Source organism: Acinonyx jubatus, chromosome C2, assembly GCF_027475565.1.
Source record: "Acinonyx jubatus isolate Ajub_Pintada_27869175 chromosome C2, VMU_Ajub_asm_v1.0, whole genome shotgun sequence".
NCBI lineage: Eukaryota > Metazoa > Chordata > Mammalia > Carnivora > Felidae > Acinonyx > Acinonyx jubatus.
Genome location: NC_069384.1, coordinates 58330786 through 58353559, shown reverse-complemented (window position 1 = coordinate 58353559; position 22774 = coordinate 58330786). Strand labels below are relative to the sequence as shown.

The 22774-nt window shown below is 40.1% G+C and overlaps 2 protein-coding genes across 3 annotated transcripts in view; both read left to right on the top strand.

The window, feature by feature from the left end:
• LOC106972287 (cell surface glycoprotein CD200 receptor 1-like) overlaps positions 1-22774 on the top strand; it is a 148218-nt gene that overhangs the window by 93451 nt on the left and 31993 nt on the right. The window lies entirely within an intron of this gene.
• On the top strand, positions 1113-11279 carry LOC128315355 (cell surface glycoprotein CD200 receptor 1-like). The gene is made up of 3 exons (XM_053221822.1): positions 1113-1298; positions 10275-10599; positions 10718-11279. Exons 1-3 carry the CDS (start codon positions 1113-1115, stop codon positions 11059-11061), a joined length of 855 nt encoding a protein of 284 aa, XP_053077797.1. The 3' UTR covers positions 11062-11279.

Genomic DNA, 22774 nt, shown 5'->3' with positions numbered 1-22774 from the left:
AAACTTCCTGGAACTTTGGTTTGGTATCTGATAGTAACTTGGAGAAATTCTCAGTCCTTGTTTCAAAAATTTCCTCTATTCCTTCCTCTCATTCTACTTTCTTCTGATTTTTCCATTACACACGTTTTACATGTTTTGGTTGTTGTCTCACATTCTGTGGATATCCTGTGTTTTTTTTAAAGTGTTTATTGTCTTTGTTTTTCAGTTTTGGAGGTTTATATTGATATATTCTCTAGCTTAGAGATTCCTTCCTCAGCCATATCCAGACTATTAATAAGGTCATCAAAGACATTCTTCATTTCTGTTAATGTTTTTGATTTAATTTTGCCAATTTTGCCTCATGTATTTTGAAGCTGTTACTAGGTATAGAGGCATATCTTGTTTCATTGTACCATTGTTTTACTTTATTGTACCTTGAAGGTATCATGGTTTTTACAAGTTGAAGGTATGCCAAACATGCATTGAGTACATCTATCAGCACCATTTTTCCAACAGCATTTGCTCACTTTGCGTCTCGGTGTCACATTTTGGTAATTCCTGAAATATTTGAAGCTTTGTCATTACATTATATTTGTTGTGGTGATCTGTGATCAGTGATCTCGGATGTTATTATGTAATTGTTTTGTGGTGTCACTAACCATGTCCATATGAGATGGTGGATGTAAGTGATACGTGTGTGTGTGTGTGTGTGTGTATGTGTGTGTGTGTGTTTTGGCTCTTCCCCCTTCTCTGTCTTCCTCCCATCAGTCCTTCCTCTTCCCTGAGACACAACAATATTGATATTAGGCTAATTAATAACCTCCCAGTGACCTCTAAGTGTTCAAGTGAAAGGAGGAGTTGCATATTTCTCACTTGAAATCAAAACTTAGAAATGATTCTTAAACTTAGCAAGGAAGGCATGTTGAAAGCTGAGACAGGTCAAAAGCTAGGCCTCTTGTGCCAGTAGTTAGCCAAGTTGTGAGTGTGAGGGAAAAATTCCTGAAGGAAACAAAAGTGTTACTCTCATAAACACACTAATAATAAGGAAGTGAAATTATTGCTGATAAGGGGAAAGTTTCAGTGATCTGGAAAGAAGACCAAAGAGCTACAGCATTTCCTGAAGCCAAAGCCTAATGCAGAGCAAGGCCCTAACTCTCCTTGATTCTATGGAGGCTGAGGGATTTGAGGAAGCTGCAGAAGAAAAGTTGAAAGCTGGCAGAGGTTTAAGAAAAGAAACTCTCTCCATAACAAAAGTGCACAATGAGGCAACAAATGGGGATGTAGATGCTGCAGTGAGTTATCTGGAAGATCTAGCTAAGGTAATACATAAAGTGACTAGGCTAAAGAACAGATTTTTAACACAACGAAACTGTCTTATATTGGAAAATGTCCTTTAGGACTTTCTGAAATTCTCCCTTTCTCATATCCTGTATGTTTGTTTTTTGCTATAGTTTTCCAGTTTTAATAAGCAGTGAATCAATGAGTAAATTGAACTCTTTTGTATTATCCTAATCTGCCTAGTTATTTTTGGAGGAGTGGGGTGTGGGGGAAGCATATATTTCTTGTTTGTGTTTTAATTCTCCTTTTATTTCTTTAAACATCCTCACCACATTTATTTTATGCCCGGTGTTTCATAATTCTACTATCTGAAGTTCTGAATCTTATTCTTCGCTCTAGGAATAACAGAGGGCAGCCACTAAAGAGAATATTTTCTGAATTTATGGTGGCTTGTTTTTTCCTATGTTTTGTAATCTTGGAATGTGAGCCCAAAATTGTGTGGCTTTGAGTATGAGAATTGGTTTGAATATAAAAACCTGGCGAAGGACAATGATTTTCCATTATGGCAAATAATCTGGGTCTTTACTCAATGCTATGGACTGAATGTGTCCTCCAAAACTCTTATGTCAAAACCCAATCTCCAATGAGATGTCTTTTGGAGATGGAGCCTTTGGGAGGTAACTTTGTCATGAGGATAGAGCTCTCAGATTAGTACATTTATAAGAAGAGACCCAAGAGAGCCTGCTTTTTCTCTTTCTCTCTCCCTCTGCCACTCCATGTGAGAAGACAGCTGTCTACAAGCCAGGGAGTGGGCTTTCATTGGACATGATGTCTGCTAGTACTTTGATCTTAGACTTCCAGCTTCTAGAACTGTGAGATAAAGTGTTTGTTATTACGCCACTCTTTGGTATTTTTGTTGCAGGAAGCAAAACTGATGTAAGACACCCATTTATCCTTGATCTGGCCATATAAGGCAAACCATACCGTCTTTGGCTGCCCTTCTCTCTTACCCTTAAGAACACTAAGATTTATCTGGCTTTTGCCCCAGATCTTTCAGGTCAGAGCCTCTTGGTTGTCATTCTGGCCTCGCTACTGTTTATGATTATGTACTTTGCCCCTGCCTATTAAGTGCTGTCACCTTGTCTTGATATTGCAGAATCCTATCACCCTCTCTGTGGCCAGCCCCACACTTTCCCACAGATGATGGGAACCTCCCTAGATAGTGTGCATGGATATCAGCAGTCTGGTGATTTGGGAGAAGGCCCACAACCCTGAACACTTCAGGGAATTTCCCTCGTGTAAATAAAAAGGAGGGTTTCAGAATTCTGTCTGCTTTTGTGGGATGGAGAGAAGACACAGAATCCTAAGACTTCCACCTCAAAAGGAACCTCGGGAATGGAGAAGGTACCTCCTTAGGAAAGGTCTGAGAGACCTCCCAGAATCTCCATCTGGGCTGACAGGTGAATATCTTTTTCTGAAGAAACCAGGCAGTAAAGACTGGTGGGGGGTGGGTGGGCGGGGTGGGTGGTGGTGACAGCTCCTTCAAGTGTGAAGACATGAGCAATGCAAAGCTTCCAAAACATTCAAGGAAACATGACATCACTAAAAGAACAATATCAAGCCCCAGTGGCTGATCTCAAAGCAATGGAGCTCTGCATGCCTGACAAAGATTTCAAAAATAGTCTACTTAAGGAAGCTCAGTGAGCTACAGGAGAACACAGTTTGACCCCTAAGTAAAATCTAGAAAACAATCTATGAGCAAAGGGAGTGTTCAAAAAAAGAGTGTTCAAAAAAAGAGAAATCATGCAAAGGACACAACAGCAAATTTTATGCAAAGACTACACTGAAAAATTCAATCAAGAGTTCCAACAGCAGAGTCATCAAGCAGAAGAAATGATTAGTGAACACAAAGACATAATTTGAAATCATCCAGTCAGAGATAAAAAGCAAACCAACAGAAAGAATGGAAGTGAGGGAAGAAAGTCTTGGGATGTTATGAAACACCAACAAACCAAGTAATATCGGCATTACTGGAGCCCCAGATAAGCATAAAAGAAAGGAGCAGAAAGCTTATGCAAAGTAATAATGAGAGGCAATCTCCTAAATCTGTGGGGAATGAACATCCAGATCCATGAAGACCACAGAACTTGACTGACCTAAAGAAATCTGCACTAAGACACATTACAATCAAATAGAAAAGAGAAACTTTTGAAAGCAGCAGAGGAAAAGTGAGTGGTCGTATATAAAGGATGCCCAGATTTCTCAGCACAGACCTTGCAGACCCAGAGAGTGGGATGATACCTTCAAAGTGCTGAAAGAAAAATCCAGCCACGGAAATCCTTCACTTGGAAAACCAGAAATAAAGGTGAGGTAAAGACTTTCCTAGAAAAAACCAGAAACTGACAAACTTTTTCATCAGTACTAAACCTGCTTACAAGACATTCTAAAGGGAGCTCTCCAAATTGAAATAAGAGGACGTTGGGGCACTTGGGTGGCTCAGTCAGTTAGGTGTATGACCCTTGCGTTTGTCTCAGGTCATGATCTCTTGGTCGTGGGATCGAGCCCAGATTGGACTCTGTGCTGACAGTGAGGAGCCAGGTTGGGATTCTGTCTCTCCCTCTAACTCTGACCCACACGTGCTCATGCTCTCTCTCAAAATCAATACATGTAAGATAAATAAATAAATAAATAAATAAATAAATAAATAAATGGAAAAGAGAGGGTGCTAACTAGCAACATGGTGACATATGGACATTAAACATACTGTAAAGGCCAATATATAATTAAATTCAGAATAGTGTAATACCGTAATGATGGTGTGTGAATTACTTTTAACGCTAGTACCAATGCCAAAAAAATATTAAAAATAATTACAGCTATAAAAATCTGTCAGTACACAAGTTAAATATGTAAATTGTGACATAAGTAACATAAAATGAGGGAGGAGATGTAAAAATATTGAGTATTGTATGCAATGAATTTATATTGTAATCAGCTTGAAATAACTATAAGGTGTTGGGCGTATGACTCATAGTTACCACAAAGAAAACCATTTAGTAGATACACAGAAGACATAGAATAAGAAATCAAATCCTACTGCTACAAAAAATTATCAAATCACAAAGGAAGTCAGTAAGACAGGAAGAAAGGAATAAAGGAACTTCAAAACAGAAAACAATGAACACAATAGCAATAGTAAAGTACCTACTTTATTATCAGTTGTCTTAATGTAAATGGACTAGGGGCACCTGGGTGGCTTAGTTGGTTGAGCATCTGACTTCAGCTTATGTCATGATCTCGTGGTTTGGGAGTTCAAAACCCATACTGGGGGCTTGTTTGGGTCCTCTGTCCCCCTCTCTCTGCCCCTCCCCTGCTTGTACTCTGTCTCTCTCTTTCAAAAATAAATGAACATTTAAAAAAAATTAAATGGACTGAATTCTCCAATCACATGGTATATAGTGGGCAAATAGATAAAAAAACCAAGATTCAACAATATGCTACTACAAGCGACTGACTTCAGTGAAGGATACATGTAGGCTGAAAGTGAATGGATGGAAAAAGCTGTTCCAGGGAATAAAAACCAAAAGAAAGTAAGGATAGCTATATTTAATATTAGAGAAAATAGACTTTAAGTTAAAAAATGTAACTAAAGACAGAGCATTTCAATCTCTAATGGTAAAAAGCCAATTCATCAAGAGGATTTAACATTTGTAAATATTAAAAAAAATTTTTTTAATGTTTATTTTTGAGAGACAGCATTAGCAGGAGAGGGGTAGAGAGAGAGAGAGACACAGAATCCAAAGTAGACTCCAGGCTCTGAGCTGTTAGCACAGAGTCTGACTCGGGGATGGAACTCATTAGCCGTGAGAGAGTGACCTGAGCTGAAGTTGGATGCTTAACCAATTGAGCAACCCAGGCGCCAAACACATGTAAATATTTATTCATCCAACATCAGAGCATCTAAATATATAGAGCAGATATTAACAGACCTGAAGAAGAAATAGAAAACAATACAGCATTTTCAGGGAACTGTAACTGTACCGTTTCATTGGAAAATGAAAAGATCATTCCAACATAAGACCAATAAGGAAACAGTGGACTTGAACAACACTGTAGGTCAAATGGCCCAACAGATATGTACAGAACATTGTTTCCAACAATAGCAGAATACAGTCTTCTCAAGCACACACAGAATATTCCCAGGATAAATCATAATTTAGAAAAAAATTGTGTTTTACTTCAATACAGATCTTTTAAGAACCCAGATTTGAAGTAGATTAGGACTACTTTGGTTATCAGAAAAGTCTTTGATTGTCAGGAATTCCAAGGGAAGGAATGCACGTGGGTCTCAGGAAGGATGGAATTAGAAACTTTAGCTAGGTGAGGAGTCTGTCTCTCTCTCTCTCTCTCTCTCTCTCTGCTTCTGCTTCATTCTTTCCAGGATAGTCATCAGTCCTCAGGGAAACAGAATAACAGAGAGTGAAGGGAGAGACAGGAGGAAGGAGGGAGAGAGGGAGGGAAAAGAGAGAGATTTATTTTAAAGAATTGGCTCACAAGAGTGTAGAGGCTTGGCAAGTCCAGAATCAGCAGGCTGGGCCAGCAGCTGGAGACCCAGGGAAGAGGAGTAGTGAGTCTGAAGTCAGTCTGCTATAGAACTCCCTTCCCCAGAGGTCAGTCTTTTATTAAAATAAGGCCTTCAACTGTTTGAACATGGCCTCCTGACATTATGGAAGGTAATTTGCTTTACTGAAAGTCTACTCATATTAATGTTAATCTTATCTATAAAAAAATACTTTTGGGGCGCCTAGGTGGCTCAGTCAGTTAAGTGTCTGACTTCAGCTAAGGTTACGATCTCACAGCTTTGTGAATTCCAGCCCCACATTGGTCTCTGTGCTGACAGCTCAGAGCCTGGAACCTGATTCAGATTCTGTGTCTCCCTCACTCTCTGCCCCTCCCCCACTCACATTCTGTCTCTCTCCCTCTCTCAAATATAAATAAACATTAAAAAATTTTTAAAAATACTTTCACAGAAACATTGAGAACACATAAAATGGACACATAAATTTAGCGATCACTGTAAGAAAAGGGGAGGAAAAGAAGAATGGACTATTTTCAATCTGGTTCCAAAACTCTCGTGAAAGCACTCTCATTTGCGCAGCTGGGTGAGGTGCCCACCAGTGGATCAAACAACTTTAATCAGGAGATGGATCTGGACAAAACACTATACTCAGTCCCCTTCATGTGAGGTACCCATGATGGAACAATCCACTGTGGCTAGGAGAGGAGTGGAGGCAGGGTTACCCTGGAGAAAATTATTGTCAAGTACAGAGCAAGGTGTCTCAAAAATGGGAAATTATTGATTAAAAGCCTACAATGTAATTGTAAATGTTAACCTGTTTTTTCCACATAATGATGAAATAACTTCTAATTTCTGTTTTGTAAAGCTTTTTGTGGAATTTAGTGACAACTGATTTTCTATCATGTTGTATGTAAGATGTATGAAAAACAGTGGCTGACACTCAATTTCAGTCCCTGAAGTTCCTTTCATTTACTTTTCTCTGAATATCTTCTACCTTCAACAAATAGTACATTCATGGATGGAAAGCAGAGAAGTTTCATACTTCCTATGGAAGGTAATATGTTTTTTAATTTTTTCCTACAGGCCAGTACTAAAGGGAAAAAGTGTTGAACTTCCTTAGAAACAGGGTTGATGGGCTGGTCAGGGGGCCGGCCTGAGCCCGGTTGAAGAGTATGATGGTCTGAGTGCTGAGGTGTGAGGGACCCTGAATGACCCCGGGCCTCCTCCCCCCGGGCAGTGCACATTCCATCTGAGGATTATGGAGCCCTCCCTGTCAGGCACTGTGCTAGGCCATGTGGGGAACACAGGGACAAACAAGAGTAGCTAGAGCACCAGAGCGCCCTAAGGGGCTCATTTCGCGGGGGAGCCCAGATGTCAACACAGATGGCATTTGACAGAGGAGATGAGCACTCACATCAAGTGTGCTGGGAGTGTAGAGGAGAAGGCGAAGCAGCAAGGCTCTGAGAAGGCTTCACGGCAGGGGCAGCGTGTGAAATGGCTCTTAGGGGAAGAGGAGCGTTTTCGTGGACAAAGAGTGGTCTGTAGGCCACCCCAGTCTGCAGGAACGATGTGAGGAAAGACCCAGATATGCAGCGGTGTTTGGTGTTTTCTTTGCGAAGTGTGGGGGCGGCTGAGGTTTGATAAGATGGCAAAGGTGAGTCCATCTGCAAAAGAGGGCTTTCAAAGGCAACACAAGGACATGTAAGTGTTGTCTTCAGGCAGGGAGAGGTCTCTGAGGGGTATTAGATGGAGGGGATCACACCCGTGTCCCAGAATCCTGGACCTGCTGCAAGGTCAGGTGTGAACCAAAGAGGGGAGAGATTTGAGACGGACACAGACGTCAGGAGACTTCTGCAGGAATCCGGGTGTGTGGTGATGGGGTCGTAATCTAAGATCTGGCAGCGAGGACAGAAAGGAAAAGCCCCAAATCTCAAAGGAATTGGTCTGTGTGCAGAAGGGCTGGAGGAGCCTGGAGGAGAGTCACAGACACAGGATGCAGAGAAGCTGGAAGGTGACTGCTGGTTCTGGAGCCAATAGGAGGATCCACCTGCTATCCCTCTGTGACCAGGAGGTGAAATCACGGTAGTTGATCACAGGGCTGTGAGGAGATTATATTTGTTAGACAGGTGCCAACCCCACTGAGTGTGGGGGAGTGACTGGTCACTGGTAAATTATCACAACAGGTGTGAATAGAGAAAGAGAAGGATTAAGAAAGGGTGACTGACATGAATCACAGAAGTCCCATCACAGGTGAAGGGGGATTGCTGGAGGGTCCTAGAGCAGAGGAAGGTGAAAGAACAGAGATTGTCCATGGTGCTTGGGATCCTCACCCTGGGAGCCACTTCTCTGGACATGGCACCCCTATTAAAATGCATCTGATGATGTGATTAGCTAGTAATTTCTTTTATTTTTTTATTATTTTTTTTTTAATTTTTTTTTTCAACGTTTATTTATTTTTGGGACAGAGAGAGACAGAGCATGAACGGGGGAGGGGCAGAGAGAGAGGGAGACACAGAATCGGAAACAGGCTCCAGGCTCTGAGCCATCAGCCCAGAGCCCGACGCGGGGCTCTAACTCACGGACTGCGAGATCGTGACCTGGCTGAAGTCGGACGCTTAACCGACTGCGCCACCCAGGCGCTCCTAGTAATTTGTTTTAAAAGAATAGAATCAGGCCTTAAGGATCAACAGCAGGCAAAATATTAAAACCTTAGACTGTTCAGAAGCAGAAGTGCAAACCCCTGAGAACACAAAAGAACATTCACCAGCCTCTTCCCTTTGTAGTTTCATCTTCAGCATCTTGTTTTGAGGCACAGGGATGTTCACTCACATCCCCTCTCTAGCTGTTCCTAATCAGCTAACTTCTTGCTTGCCTCCATCCTTGGCCAAGGTGCATTTTCCCTGTGCACATGCTTCATGGATTTCACTCCCCTCTCAGATCTGCTGTAAAATCTGCCTGCCACCCCCCAATGGGGCACATGGATGGCTCAGTCAGTTAAGCGTCTGACTCTTGATTTAGGCTCAGGTCATGATCTTATGGTCGTGAGATCAATCCCCATCTGGGTTTCATGCTGGTCTCGGAGCCTGTGTAAGTTTCCCTCACTCCCTCTCCCTCAGCCTCTCTCTCAAAAAGGAGTAAGTAAGGAAGTATCCTCCTTGCTTCCTGTAGTTATGGGATCTTGATTGGTCTGTGAAATGCGAGGGCATGAGTCCATCATCACAGAAGAGGCAGGATACACCAAAAAAGGAGAGGAGGGATCTCAAACGACAGTTTAGCACCCACAAGCTCCATGCACAAAACAATTTTGCCCCATCACGCTAGTTCTGCTCAATGTAAAGGGATGAGCTCCTTGCCAGTCAGCTGGGTGCATGGACCCTGACTTCCTTAATCCTCTCTCAGCAAACCCCTCCCAGTCAGGGACCCATTATGTTGTATGTCGCAGGGCTTAATTTTGACTTTAAAGTTGGACAAAAAGGAGTGAATTTATGTAATTCTTGTAATTCGAATATAGAACCGCAATCTGTGAGCAGAGTTCACAGTTGAACTGTTTGGCAGTGTACGTGTGACTCAATAGGAAGGAAGGAAGGAAGATCTGTTGATTTTACTGATTGTGATTCTCCAAAAAAAAAAAAAAAGCTTTAAAAATGCCCACCCTGGGTGGTGGTGGGGTGCCCGGGTGGCTCAGTCATTTAAGCATCCGACTCTTGGTGTTGTCTCAGGTCATGATCTCATTCATGGTTTGTGAGATGGAGCCCTGTGTTGGGCTCTGAGCTGTCAGCAGGGAGCCTGCTTGGAATTCTCTGTCTCCCTCTCTCTCTGCCCCTCCCCCACTCATTATCTCTCTCAAAATAAATAAGCATTAAAAAAATGTTCAGTCTGGTCAACATGAATGCCATTTTATGCTTTTTAAATTTATTTTTGTCTGAAGTGCCACCCGTAAGGATAGGCATTTAGTTTTGATATTCTTTCTTATCAGTTCTGATATTCTGACTTATTCTTTCTCCTTAATACTTAGGAGGAGAAAATCAACTCACCAATTTTTCTTTCTACTTTCTATACTAAGAAGCATGAGTTATTAGATAAATCTAATAGTCTCTCTGACCAAAACATTAGATTTAGATGATTTTGTCCATTAATTTATATTGTGTTTTCTTGTTTCTTACATATCAAAACCTGTGAATCAATGCACAAATGCTTAAATATTTCTCACAATGATAATAGGTATAGTTTATCTAAGACCACAGTATAAAGGAGAAAAATGGGTTCATCTTTGGATTAGTTTTAACATGTTATATGCATTTTGTGCATGTTTAATTTTTTATGTAAGCCTTATATTTCTGGAATAAGATCACCAGTAAAGTCCTGTTATCGTAAAATTTTACGTAGTATGTTATGAAAAATAAACACATGAAGTACTTTCATTATTCTCTTTGTGCAGGTGTTCAGCTCACCCTTCCCTGTCTGTACCTGTGGATACAAAGGTATCCTCTCTTGCCCTCGCATCAGCTTGACAACTGTGCTGGTAACCACATGGGAAATAATCCTCAGAGACAAGCCTTCCTGCACCAGAGCCTACAAGAGAGATACAAATGAGACCAGGGCCATAAACTGTAGTGACGAGACAATATCCTGGGACTCCAGACCTGATCGGAATCCCGCCCTTCAGATCGATCCAGTGGCCATCACTCATGATGGATATTACAGGTGTGAAGTGGTCACAACTCATAGGCATTTCTATCATGGATATCACCTGACAGTGTTAGGTAAGGAGCATTGTATATTGTGGGATGTCAGATAACCAGATTTGGACTGAAACAGATGTCTCTCTCTATTCCATATCCGTGTGTTAAGACTGACCCATTTTCCTCTGCTTCTCCGCAGTGCCCCCCGAGGTGACGCTGTTTCAACTTGAGAATGAAACTATCGTGTGTAGGGCAGCTGCAGGGAAGCCAGCGGCACAGATCTCCTGGACCCCAGGGGGAGATTGTCACACCGTGGAAGAGCCACTGGGCAGTGACACAGTGACCGTCCAGAGTTCGTGCCGCTGGGAGGACCACCGGGTGTCTAAGGTGTCCTGTTCTGTGTCCCATCTGACTGGCAACAGGAATCTGTCCATAGAGCAGAATTCTGTTAGTAATTTCAGCTTTTGTATGAAGTTTTCATTATATCAGAGAAGCTATGGAAGAATGAAAAAGGAGTGTATGGTCAATTTCACTCAAGGATAATCTCCCCAGCCTCTCTTTTATGTCCTTCTCCACCATTATGAGTTATGTCCAGAAGAATAATGCAGAATTTGGTTTAAGAAGCCATATTTTAAACGATGTTTACTTTTTAATAATTATAATAAACATGATTTAATAATTTAAGTGTATACTTCTATACAAGCAGTAAGCTGGCTTGAGTAGTGTACCTTTAAATTAATTCTTATGGTTTTAGGAAAAGGATAAAGTATATATATATATTTTTTAAATTTTTTCATATTTATTTTTGAGAGAGAGAGAAAGACAGAGTGCAAGCAGGGAAGGGGAAGAGAGAGAGAGAGAGACAGAATCCAAAGCAGCTCCCAGGCTCTGAGCTGTCACCACAGAGCCTGATGCGGGGCTCGAACTCACTAACTGTGAGATCATGACCTGAGCTGAAGTCGGATGCTTAACCGACTGAGCCACCCAGGTGCCCCAAGAAATGTTTAAAATAAGGTCACAGATGGGGCGCCTGGGTGGCTCGGTCGGTTAAGCGTCCGACTTGGGCTCAGGTCATGATCTCACGGTCCGTGGGTTCGAGCCCCGCGTCGGGCTCTGTGCTGACAGCTCAGAGCCTGGAGCCTGTTTCAGATTCTGTGTCTCCCTCTCTCTCTGCCCCTCCCCTGTTCATGCTCTGTCTCTCTCTGTCTTAAAAATAAATAAACGTTAAAAAAATTAAAAAAAAATAAAGTCACAGAAGTGAATTTCATGAGCTATGAGATATCCTTAAACCACACACACACACACACACACATATATATATATACACACACAGATACATGATTTTATACTTTTATGTATATATCTATACTTATTTTCAATAAACTTTAGTTTTTAGAGCAGTTTAGGTTTACAGCAAAATGAGTAGAAATTCCAGAGTTCCCAACAACCCCTGCCCTACTACAGGCACCCCCTCCTCCCCTGCCTCCATCACTTATGCCACCCAGATACACCTGGGATAGTCGATGAGCCAATGGTAATACAACATTATCACTCAAAGTACATAGTTTAATTAAGGGTCACTCTAGGTGTACATTCTGTGAGTTTTGGTAACTGTGCAGATGGCAGGGATCCCCCATTGTAGTTTCACACAGAGTAGTTTCATTGTCCTGAAAGTCCTCCAGGCTTCACCTACTCCTCCCTCCCTCTACCCTAACCTCTAACAACCCCTGATCTTTTCACTGTCCCCATAGTTTTGCCTTTTGCAGAATGTCATGTACTTGGAATCAGATAGAACTTGGCATTCTTGGAGCGCCTGGGTGGCTCAGTTAGTTAAGTGTCTGAATTTGGCTCAGGTCATGATCTCACAACTCATGAGTTTGAGCCCCATGTCAGGCTCTGTACTGACATCTTGGAGCCTGGAGCCTCCTTCAGATACTGTATCTCTGTCTCTCTCTGCCTCTCCCCTGCTCAAGTTTCATCTCTCTTCAATCTCTCTCACAAAAATAAACACTAAGAAAAAATAATGTAGCATTTTTAGACTGGCTTCTTTCACTTAGTAATATCCATTTAATTTCTTCTGTGTCTTTTCATGGCTTGGCAGCTCATTTCTTATTAGTGCTAGATAATATTCCACTGTCCAGATGGACTATAGTTAAACCATACGTTTTTTGTGTCTATATTTACAGACCAGTCACCACTAAACTTAAATATTGTGTATATCACCTTCTCTGTTTTTATTATCTTGGTCATTGTGGGATCCATTTGCCTTTTGAAAATTTGCAGGTATTGACTGTTTTTTTCTCCCTCACCTTTATTGGGCCAGAAGGAGTCAGAAAAGGGGAACTGACAGATGAAATTAATATGCTAACATCAACTTCCCATAATCAAGAAGCACATCCTAAATGTGTTAGATTTAGACTACTCCAAATGACAAGAGGGACTTGCTTGGTTACTTAGGCATGCAAGCACAGTGAATTATGCCACTTAGGACAGGATCTTGGGAGAGATTGTGTATGCTAAATTTCTACACCCGGAAAGAAGTACAATAATTTATTTTGTGTTACATGTGTAACATATATTAGGCTTCTGTTTCATAATTCCACTTCCTTTTCCAAAATCTGGAATTATCTTGTCTATGTGTATTAACCACAAGCATCATTCTTATTTCTGGTAGTTCAGTTCTGATTTACTATGGATTCTATAAAAAATGAACCACACTTGTCAATGGTATACTATTTTGTTTTCCCATTTTTACCTAAATACTGATGTTTCCTTCATTCACTCCAGCTTATTTTTATATTTTGCAGAAAATGCTAGTTAAAAAAAAAGAAGCAACTTTAGTTGTTGAGGAGGTAAGATAACATTAAAAAGAATATTTGCAAAAATTTAAGCTGTAAAGTCAAAAAATAGCTATATTTTTAATTTGCCTCATATGAGTATTTTAATTAGAAAGTAAAAATTCTAATTTTATAATGCTAATATTCAGGTGTACTTATTTTGTTAATTATCGACCATGTACTCTTTATACATACCCTAAACCATATTTTCATTTTAAGAACTATATCTTACAAAACACAGAATGTTTGCCTCATTTAGACTATAATCTTTAGAGAAACTGAATTGGTCTTTCCTTCCTCATGAAACCATCTCTAATTCTTGACTTTCCTTTTTTAATACCATCATCATTTTCCTCTTATGTGGTCTTTATTTATATTTATAATTATTTATTTATTTCTTCTTATTTATTTCTTCTTTATTTATTTGTATGTTTATAATACTGTATTTATATTTATCCTGATTTTTCTGTGCTTATATTCCGCCCCCCCCCCCATCTTTTTAGATGTTAGGGAGCTTTAAAAGTTCCATTTTTATTGTACTAGAAATTATACACTACATTTCTATTCTTTTGAGATTTCACTCCAAAGTTTATGCTTTGGACCATCACCTGCAAAGAATGAAATTTGATCTTTATCTGACACCATATTAAAAAACTAACCCCAACTGTATCAAAGTCTTAAGTATGATTGCTAAAATGATCAAAATCTAAGAAGTGTAAGGTATTAACTCTATCTTTAGATTTGACAATGATTTTTAGATATGGCATCAAAAGTCCAAGGATCCGAAGAAAACATAGAGAAATTACAGTTTATTGAAATTAACAGTTCTTGTCTACAAAGTTTTGTGTATCAGAATACATATCAAGAATGAAAAACAGCCCATAGAATGTGAAAAAATAATTGCAAATAATAAATCTGATAAGATTTAAGTATTCCAGAATATATAAAAAATTTTTTACTGCTCAAATCAAACAACCTAATTAAACACTGGCTGAAGACCTTTAATAGGCTTTTTTCCAAGGAACATTTACAAATAGTCAGTGATAGTTGGCTAATAACACATGATAACATCGTCAGTGTTATTCATTACTAGGGAAAGGCAAATGAAAACTACAGTGAGATCACTTCACACCAAATAGGATGGCTAATCATTCTGAAAATAACAAGTGTAGGCAAGGATTGGAGGAATTGGAATTCTCATGTATTGTTAGTAGAAAAGTTCCATGGTGTTACTATGATGAACAACAATTTGGTGAGTGTGTAATAACTGAAACATAGAATTACACATGGTTTAGCAATTCCACTTGTAGGTACATAGCCAAGAGAGTTGAAAACAGGTGTTCAAACAAAAACTTGTATGCTAATGTTCATAGGAGCACCGTTCACAATAGTCAAAGTAGGAATCAATCCAAATCTCATCAGTTGTTGGATGTATACACAAAGGTGGTATATCCATACAAGGGAATGTTATTAAGTTATGGAAAGAAAAGAAGTACTGATACATGCCACAACATGGATAAACCTTTAAAATACTATGCTACATGAAAGAAGCCAGACATAAAATACCAAATAAGGTATGATGCCATTTATCTGAAATATCTAGAATAGGCAAATCCATTGAGACAGAAAGCAGATTAATGATTGCCAGGGTGTGTGGGGTGAATATTTATGACAGCAGAGTTTCTTTTTAGGATGATGAAAATCCTCTGGGACTTTGTAGTGGTGATGATTTCTTTAAATTGGGAATTACTAAATAGCACTGAATTGTACACTTTTAAATGGATAAAATGGTAAAATTTGAGTTATGCATAATTGCCACAATAAAAAAAAGTTTGTTTTAGTTACTTGTAACACCCGAGGGGAAATTATTTAGGCATAATTATGAAAGAGAGAATGGAATTTTCTTTTAATTTTTATTTTTTAAATTCAATTTTTATTTTGAGATGATTGCAGATTCACAAGTAGTTGTAAGAAATAATCTAGAGGAATCCTATGTGCCTTTAACCCAGTTTCCTCCAGTAGTAGCATTTTGCAAACTATAGTACAAAAACAACTAGGATTTTGACATTGATCAAGATATAAAACAGTTCCATCACATCATCTTCAAATAGGAACAGATTTCTTTTTCTTTTCTCATCTGTATGCCCTGTATTTAGTTTTACTGCTTTATTACACTGGCTAGAACTTTCAAAATTATATTGAATAAGAATTATAAGAGCAGGCATCCTTGCCTCATTCTCTCTTTTAGGTGGAAAACATTCAATTTTCCACAATTAATTAATATGTGAGCTGTAGGTTTTTACAGATGCTCTTCATCAAAATGGGGAAGTTTCCTTTATTCCTTTTTCTTTGAGAGGTTTTATCATCAATTTGTGTTATGGTAATAGATATGTTGAAGCCCTAATGCCCAGTGTGAGGGTATTAGGATGTAGGGCCTTTAATGAGGTCATCAGGGTGGGGCCCTAATCTAATGTAACTATTAGTTTTCAAGAAAGAAGAGACACCAGAGGTGTCTCTCATGCAAGCACCTAGGCAGAAGAAAGCCATCTGAAAACAATACAAGAAAGAAGCTGTCTCTTAGAAAGAGAAAACTTACCAGAACCTTGCTGGTACCTTGATTTTAGACATCTATCTTCCAGAGCTGTGAGATAATAAATTTCTCTGAAGTCACTAAGTTTGTGATATTTCGCCACAGCATCCAGAGTGGACTTATACAACTGGTTGTTGAATTTTGTTAAGTGTTTTTTCTGTGCTTTAGTTACCTGTCACATGGAAGAGAAAAAAAAAAGAAACTTTAAGGAAACTTACAGAGAATGGAATTTTCTTTTTTCGTTTTTTGTTTTTGTTCTTGTTCTTGTTCTCCTTCCTCTTCCCCTTCTTCCCCTTCTCCTTATTTTCCTCTTCCTCCTCCTCCCCTCCCCCTTCTTTTCCTTCTTCCCTTTCTTCCCTTTTTCCTCTTCTTCTTCCTCTTCTTCTTCTTATTCCTATGTTGTTACCCAAATCATGCATTTAAATTCTACTGCAAAATTTGAGTAAACAATTCCAGAAGAATTCAAAATTTATGTATATTTTGACGGCTGTATTATAAACTGTATCTCTACCATTTAAAATTGTATGTTGAAGAATAGTTCAGAATAATTTTTGACAATATTCTCACATTCTGTGAAAGGATTAAATATATTTGTTCTTTTAAGAAATAATGTTATCCAGAAAAGTTTTGAGCATCATAAGGACCATAAAAACAAATAATGCTCTAGAATATCACATTCAATATCTTATTTGTCAGCCACAAGGGCTGGTGACTACTTGAAATGTGGTCAATCTGAGTTGAGATGTAAGATGTGACAAGCTGTCTTGGGAGATGTGCTAAGGACATGTGCAACTGGCCATCTGCAATGGTAGGAATGAAAAATGGCACTATTAGTTTGGAAGAGTATTAGTTTTTTAGGGCTGCCTCAATCAATTACCACAAACAAAGTGGCTGAAACATCAGAAATGATCATGTCACAGCTCTGAAGGCTAGAATTCCAAGATCACGGTGTCAGCAGGGTGGGTTTTTTCTAAGCGCTATTTGAGATAGTTTTCCCAGTGCTGTTTTTGTTCATTTTTGAGGCCCTGGCTAGAGGCAGTTAGTTCCCCTTGTTGAGCACTTAAGTCCACGTCTCAACCACTTCCTTATGGTGGCTCCTACTCTGGGTCAACATGTACCTACCCTGATTGCCCCAGGACCCAACACCAGACAACTAGAGATAGCACTTGTGCCCTGGATCCCATGAAATCATTCAAATTAGCCAATGCTTGGGAAATCAGGAAACCTAGTAAACTCTGCCTTACGTAAGCTTCTCCCTACAGGTCTCACTGTCACCCTGAACCTGGCTCATCCCTGCATGGCCAAGCATGGCAGGTGTCTTTCATTTGGAATTATCATAGACAGTTTGCCTTTCATCTATCTGAGTGTCATTGTGTTGTGTCCCATCATCAAAAAAAATCTTTGATCTTGTAAAACATTGGCACTGTGGGCAAGATTGCATGGCCACAACTGCTTACTCTTGCATAACTTCTTGGGGGTCTGCTTTTGCCTTACTAATTTATTCCAAACCACCAGAAGAACAGCTTGGGAAGGAAGTGTTGCCTGTTGGTAAGCTTGTGCTTTAACTTGCAGCTTGCTGCTGTGTCTGCTGATGGTTTCCATGTGTCTCCTTAGCCAGATTTTCTTGGTGTTGGAAGATTAAGAAAAAACAAACAACAGTCCTAAATGGCTAGACTCCACTTCCTGGATACTGTCACCTAAGGGCAATGGGACCAATAGGAAACACGGGCCACACTTTCCAGGGTGCAGCCATAAGTTGTGTTTTCAGTCTGCTATAGACTGCATATTTGTGTCTCCCTCACCCCGATTTTTGTATTGAAACCTATTTTTCTGATGTGATGGCATTTGGAGGCAGGGACTTTGGGAGCTAATTAGGTCATAAGGACATAGCCTTCATGAGTGGGATGAGTGCCCAGAGAGACCGCAGAGAGCTAGCTCATCCTTTCTACCATGTGAGGACACAGTGAAAAATTGGTCTATGAACTAGAAATCAGCTTCTCAGCAGATACCAGATTTGCTGGTGCCTTGTGCTTGAACCTCCCAGCCCCCAGAACTGTGAGAAATAAATTTCTACTGTTTATAAGTCATCTCGTCTGCAGTGTTTTGTTGTAGTAGCCTGAAAAGACTAAAATAGTAGGCATACACACTCTGTCTGACACAATAAGTAATCAACTAAAATTAAATAAATAAATACATAAATATACACATTACTTCATAAAATTGATAAAATCAGAACCCTGAGCTTCAGGTAAAATAGTTAATATGGCTCAGTGTAAGTTAAAACAGGTCCCTTAATGATTGAAACATTCTATAGGACCTAAGCAATAAAAAGGTCATTATTCCCACTGACTCCCCGTTTGACAGCTCAGTTTGGCCTGTTCTTAAATCCACAAAGAATGAATGGTGCCTCATGCTAGATTATTCCAATCTTAATGACATTGCTGCCCCCCTTACAGCAATGTTCAGTGTTCAATACAGCAATGTTCAATATCGAACATTATTAAAAATAGTAACGTCATCTAATATGTTTTATTCAGTGTTTATTTCAACAGCTTCTCAGTTTGTCGTCAGCTCCAAAGGAACACAATATACCTTTACTGGACTGCCCATGGAGTACCTCAGCAGCTCTGCCATTACACACAGGTTTTGCAGGCAGGACTCTTTAAATAATTTATTTACTTAAATTCAAGTTAGTTAACATATGGTGTAGTATCGGTTTCAGGAGTAGAGCTGAGTGATTCATCACTTATATAAAACACCCAATGGTCATCTCAACAAGTGCCCGTAATGCCCATCATCCATTTAGCCCCCATCTCCCACCCCTCTGATTACCCTCAGTTTGTTTTCTGTATTTAAGAGTCTCTTACAGTTTACCTCCCTCTCCTTTTTCCTTCTCTTCCCCTATGTTCATTTGTTTTGTTTCTTAAGTCCACATGTGAGTGAAATCATATGATATTTGTCTTTCTCTGACTGACTTAGTACAGCCAGTCTGGAAAACAGGGTGGAGATTCCTCAAAAAATTAAAAATAGAGCTATTCTACAACCCAGCAATTGCACTACTAGGTACTTATTCAGGCAGAATTTTAACTGTATCCACCTTCCTTCATGAACACAAGTACGACATTACATTAATAACATTCTCATCCAAGGAGTTTTGTTTAACATAATCAGTAAGGACATATAAATCCAATGTCTTTTAATACCTTTTGGGTTCTGGAGGCAAGATATTCCTCATTTACTAATTTTACTTAATTTCCCTGAAGCTGCTACCTATAAATGAGGTCATGTTAAGTGACATCCAGCCCCAACAAAAGGTTCTACCATAAATCTGAATTAAAATCAAAAGGCTCTCCCAAGAGTAGTCTCAGAGACTCATTCACTGTACGGTCTTTAGCTGCCTCTTTTCATACCTCCTGGAATCTTTGGACTGATGGCCATAAATAGCCCACAAGTTTCTGACACAAAAACCTGCCCCTCCCCATTTGTTTAGTTCATAATCCTAATATACAATCTGTTCTCTGGCAAAATGTTCATCCTTACACTCCCATGTCTAAGGAAAATCTGGGAGAGGTTATTACCATCTGTATCATTCTAAAAAGTTAATGGATGTTGTTTCTTTCCCCAGGAAACAACTGCCTTATACGGGTCCATTCCCACCACCCCGCACCCCCTCCCCCCCAGTGGTGGGGGGAGAGGCAGCCACTCCCTGGTGCCTTCTCCTGCTTCCCACCTCTAGTTTGTCATCACAGCCTCCCACATTGCATCTCCTCTTGGTTAGAGCTTGCCCTTCCTCTTGGTTACAAATGTCACTAATCATTACATGCTCCTTACAGAACTATATATAGTTCATATCCTCCAGCAATGTATCTGCTGGACTTGCTACCTTGAACCAAGTAACTCACCAAAATATTATCATCATAAAATGTATAACTCAGGGAGCAAGGGAGCATGGAAGTTTTTTTTGCGTCTCTCATTGCTGAAATGCAGCCAGAGCAACACTAAACCATCTTGCACACCTAGAAAACTGCTCTGAGGATTAGTACAACAACCTGCACAACCTGAACCACAGAACTCGGCAGATACACAGTGCAGAGAGGTGAAGTTGGGGAGAGAGAAGCCACAGAGGGCAGGGAGCTGTTTTTGCTTGAGGAAAGAGGACAGAGACAGGGGGAGAGTATGGAAAAAGCACCCCCCCCCCATAATCAGCTGGAGATAAAGTAGAAACAGCCACAGGGACTGAACAAAAAAAGGGAGAAAGGAGAAAAAAAGAGGTTTTAAATTCCATCAAGACTCATAAACAGGGGGAGCACAGAGTCTGAGGCTCTGCAGCTTGATACCTGGCGGTGTTCTGGTGGGAAAGATGAATTCCCAGCAGCAGAGAGTGAGGTCCAAGGGGTCCATGGCCACACAGGGAATGGTGGTTCCACTGCGGGGAGGACATTTAGTAGAGGCTGTGTGGCCACCCCACGGGCAAAGGTTCCAATGGACCCCAGAGAACAACCACATTCTCTGGTGTTGGAACAAGGATGTTAAGGGTGAAGCCTGGTGCTGGATGTGTGTTGTGATTTTCCATAAACCCTGAAACACTGCTTTTACAAGATTGTGTGAACTTTTTCTGGGGTAGGCTGGCACCCAGCCGCAGTCTCTTCACACAAGCAGCAGCACAGTCTCATGAACGTTCCTGGGGATGGGCCATACTGGCCATTGCTCAGTGAGACCCTCCCCCAGAGAATCTGAGCAGGTCAAAGCCACAGTTCCTCAGAAGTGGGGTGGGGTGGTGGTGGAGGGAAGGGCCAACATGGTGGAGAAGTAGGGAGATCTGAAGTTCCCTCCTCTCTCAAACAAAGCCATCTTGAGCCAAAGGACTTTGAACCCCAAGACTCCTGAAGGAAAAGAGGCAGAGTGGCTTCCAGGGACCCACTGGGACGACCTGATGAGCCATAGGTGGGGTGGCTTCAGGGAACAGATCCAGGGCCCACAGTGGAGATGGGACATGCCTATACCAAACCACGCCCCTCTGCTCCTTGTAACTGTGTATCTATGGGAGCGGGATTGACACTGATGAACCAGACAGCTCTCGTCCAGACCAAGGCTGTTGCATTGCCTGGTTTAATTCTCAGACAATTCTTATTGTCTGAGAGTTTGTTTGCTTGTGTGTTTTTGTTTTCTGTTTGTTTTTTGTTTGTATGTTTGTTTTCCTTTCCAGGACTACTTCAAGGAACATATCAAAGCACACCTGGTGGAGGGTCCAAAACATCACTATGAGTAGGGAGATAAAGTAACCAAAGTCACAACAACAGAGAGCAAGTAACACTCTCCAAAAAACACCTCCTGAAGGGCCAGGCCCTAGACAGTATATGACCCCTTTTCAATATAGTAGTGCTCGCAGGAGCAGGGCACATAACGAGCTATTAAAATTATAAGGGACAGAAAACTAGCAAAATGATGAAATGGAAGAATTCTCCTCAAAAGAAATTCCAGGAAGAAATGACAGCTAAATAATTGCTCAAAACAGATATAAACAATATAACTGAACAAGAATTTAGAATAATAGTCATAAGATTAATTGCTGGGCTTGAAAAAAGCAAAGGAGACAGCAGAGAATCTATTGTTGCAGAGATCAAGGAACTAAAAAATAGTCATGATGAATTAAAAATGTTGTAAATGAGGTGCAAAATAAACTGCAGGCAGTGACAGCAAGAATTGAAGAGGAAGAAGGAGGAATGGGTGAAACAGAAGACAAAATTATGGAAAAAGAGGAAGCTGAGAAAAAGAGAGATAAAAAAATTCTGGGTCATGAAGGGAGAATTAGAGACCTAAGTGATTCAATGGAATGGAATACTATCCATATCATAGGAGTTCCAGAAGAAGAAGAGACAGAGAAAGGGGCCAAAGCTGTACTTGAACAAATCATAGTTGAGAGCTTCCCTGATCTGGGGAAGGAAACAGACATTGAAATCCAGGAGGAACAGAGAACTCCCTTCAGAGATAACTTGAATCCATCTTCTACATGACATACCACAGCAAAACTGACAAAATACAAAGATAAAGAGAGAATTTTGAAAGCAGCTAGGTATAAATGGGACTTAACCTAGGGCTAAGGGTACATAAGGGTAGTAGCAGACCTATCTACTGAAACTTGGCAGGCCAGAAAGGAGTGGCATGAAATTTCAATGTGATGAACAGAAAAAATATGCAGCCGAGAATCCTTTATCCAGCAAGTCTGTCATTCAGAATAGAAGGAGAGATAAAGGTTTTCCCAAACAAAAACTGAAGGAATTCACCACCACTAAACCAGCCCTACAAGAGATCCTAAGGGGGACTCTGTGAGTGAAATGTGGCAAGAACCACAAAATACCAGAGACATCACTACAAGCATGACACCTACAGATAACATAATGACTCTAAACCCATATCTTTCAACACTAACACTGAATGTAAATGGACTAAATGCTCCAATCAAAAGACGTAGGATATCACAATGGATAAAAAAAATAAGATCCATCGATTTGCTGTCTACAAGAGACGCATTTTAGACCTGAGGACACCTTCAGATTGAAAGTGAGGGGATGGAGAACTATCTATCATGCTACTGGAAGTCAAAAGAAAGCTGGAGTAACCATACTTATATCAAACAAACTAGATTTTAAACTAAAGTCTGTAGCAAGAGATGAAGAAGGACATTATATCATAATTATGGGGTCTATCCATCAAGAAGATCTAACAATTATAAATGTTCATGTCTACGCACCAAATTCAGAAGCACCAAAATATGTAAAACAATTAATCATAAACATAAGGAATCAGACAACAAAATGAAATAAAAGGC

What these genes read in the sequence shown, in the direction of transcription:
- LOC128315355 (XM_053221822.1), top strand. Translation starts at nt 1,113, where the DNA reads ATGCAGAGCAAGGCCCTAACTCTCCTTGATTCTATGGAGGCTGAGGGA. An exon ending in ATCTGGAAGATCTAGCTAAG is followed by an intron (nt 1,299 to 10,274) that starts GTAATACATAAA and finishes CTCTTTGTGCAG; the next exon opens with GTGTTCAGCTCACCCTTCCC. An exon ending in ATATCACCTGACAGTGTTAG is followed by an intron (nt 10,600 to 10,717) that starts GTAAGGAGCATT and finishes GCTTCTCCGCAG; the next exon opens with TGCCCCCCGAGGTGACGCTG.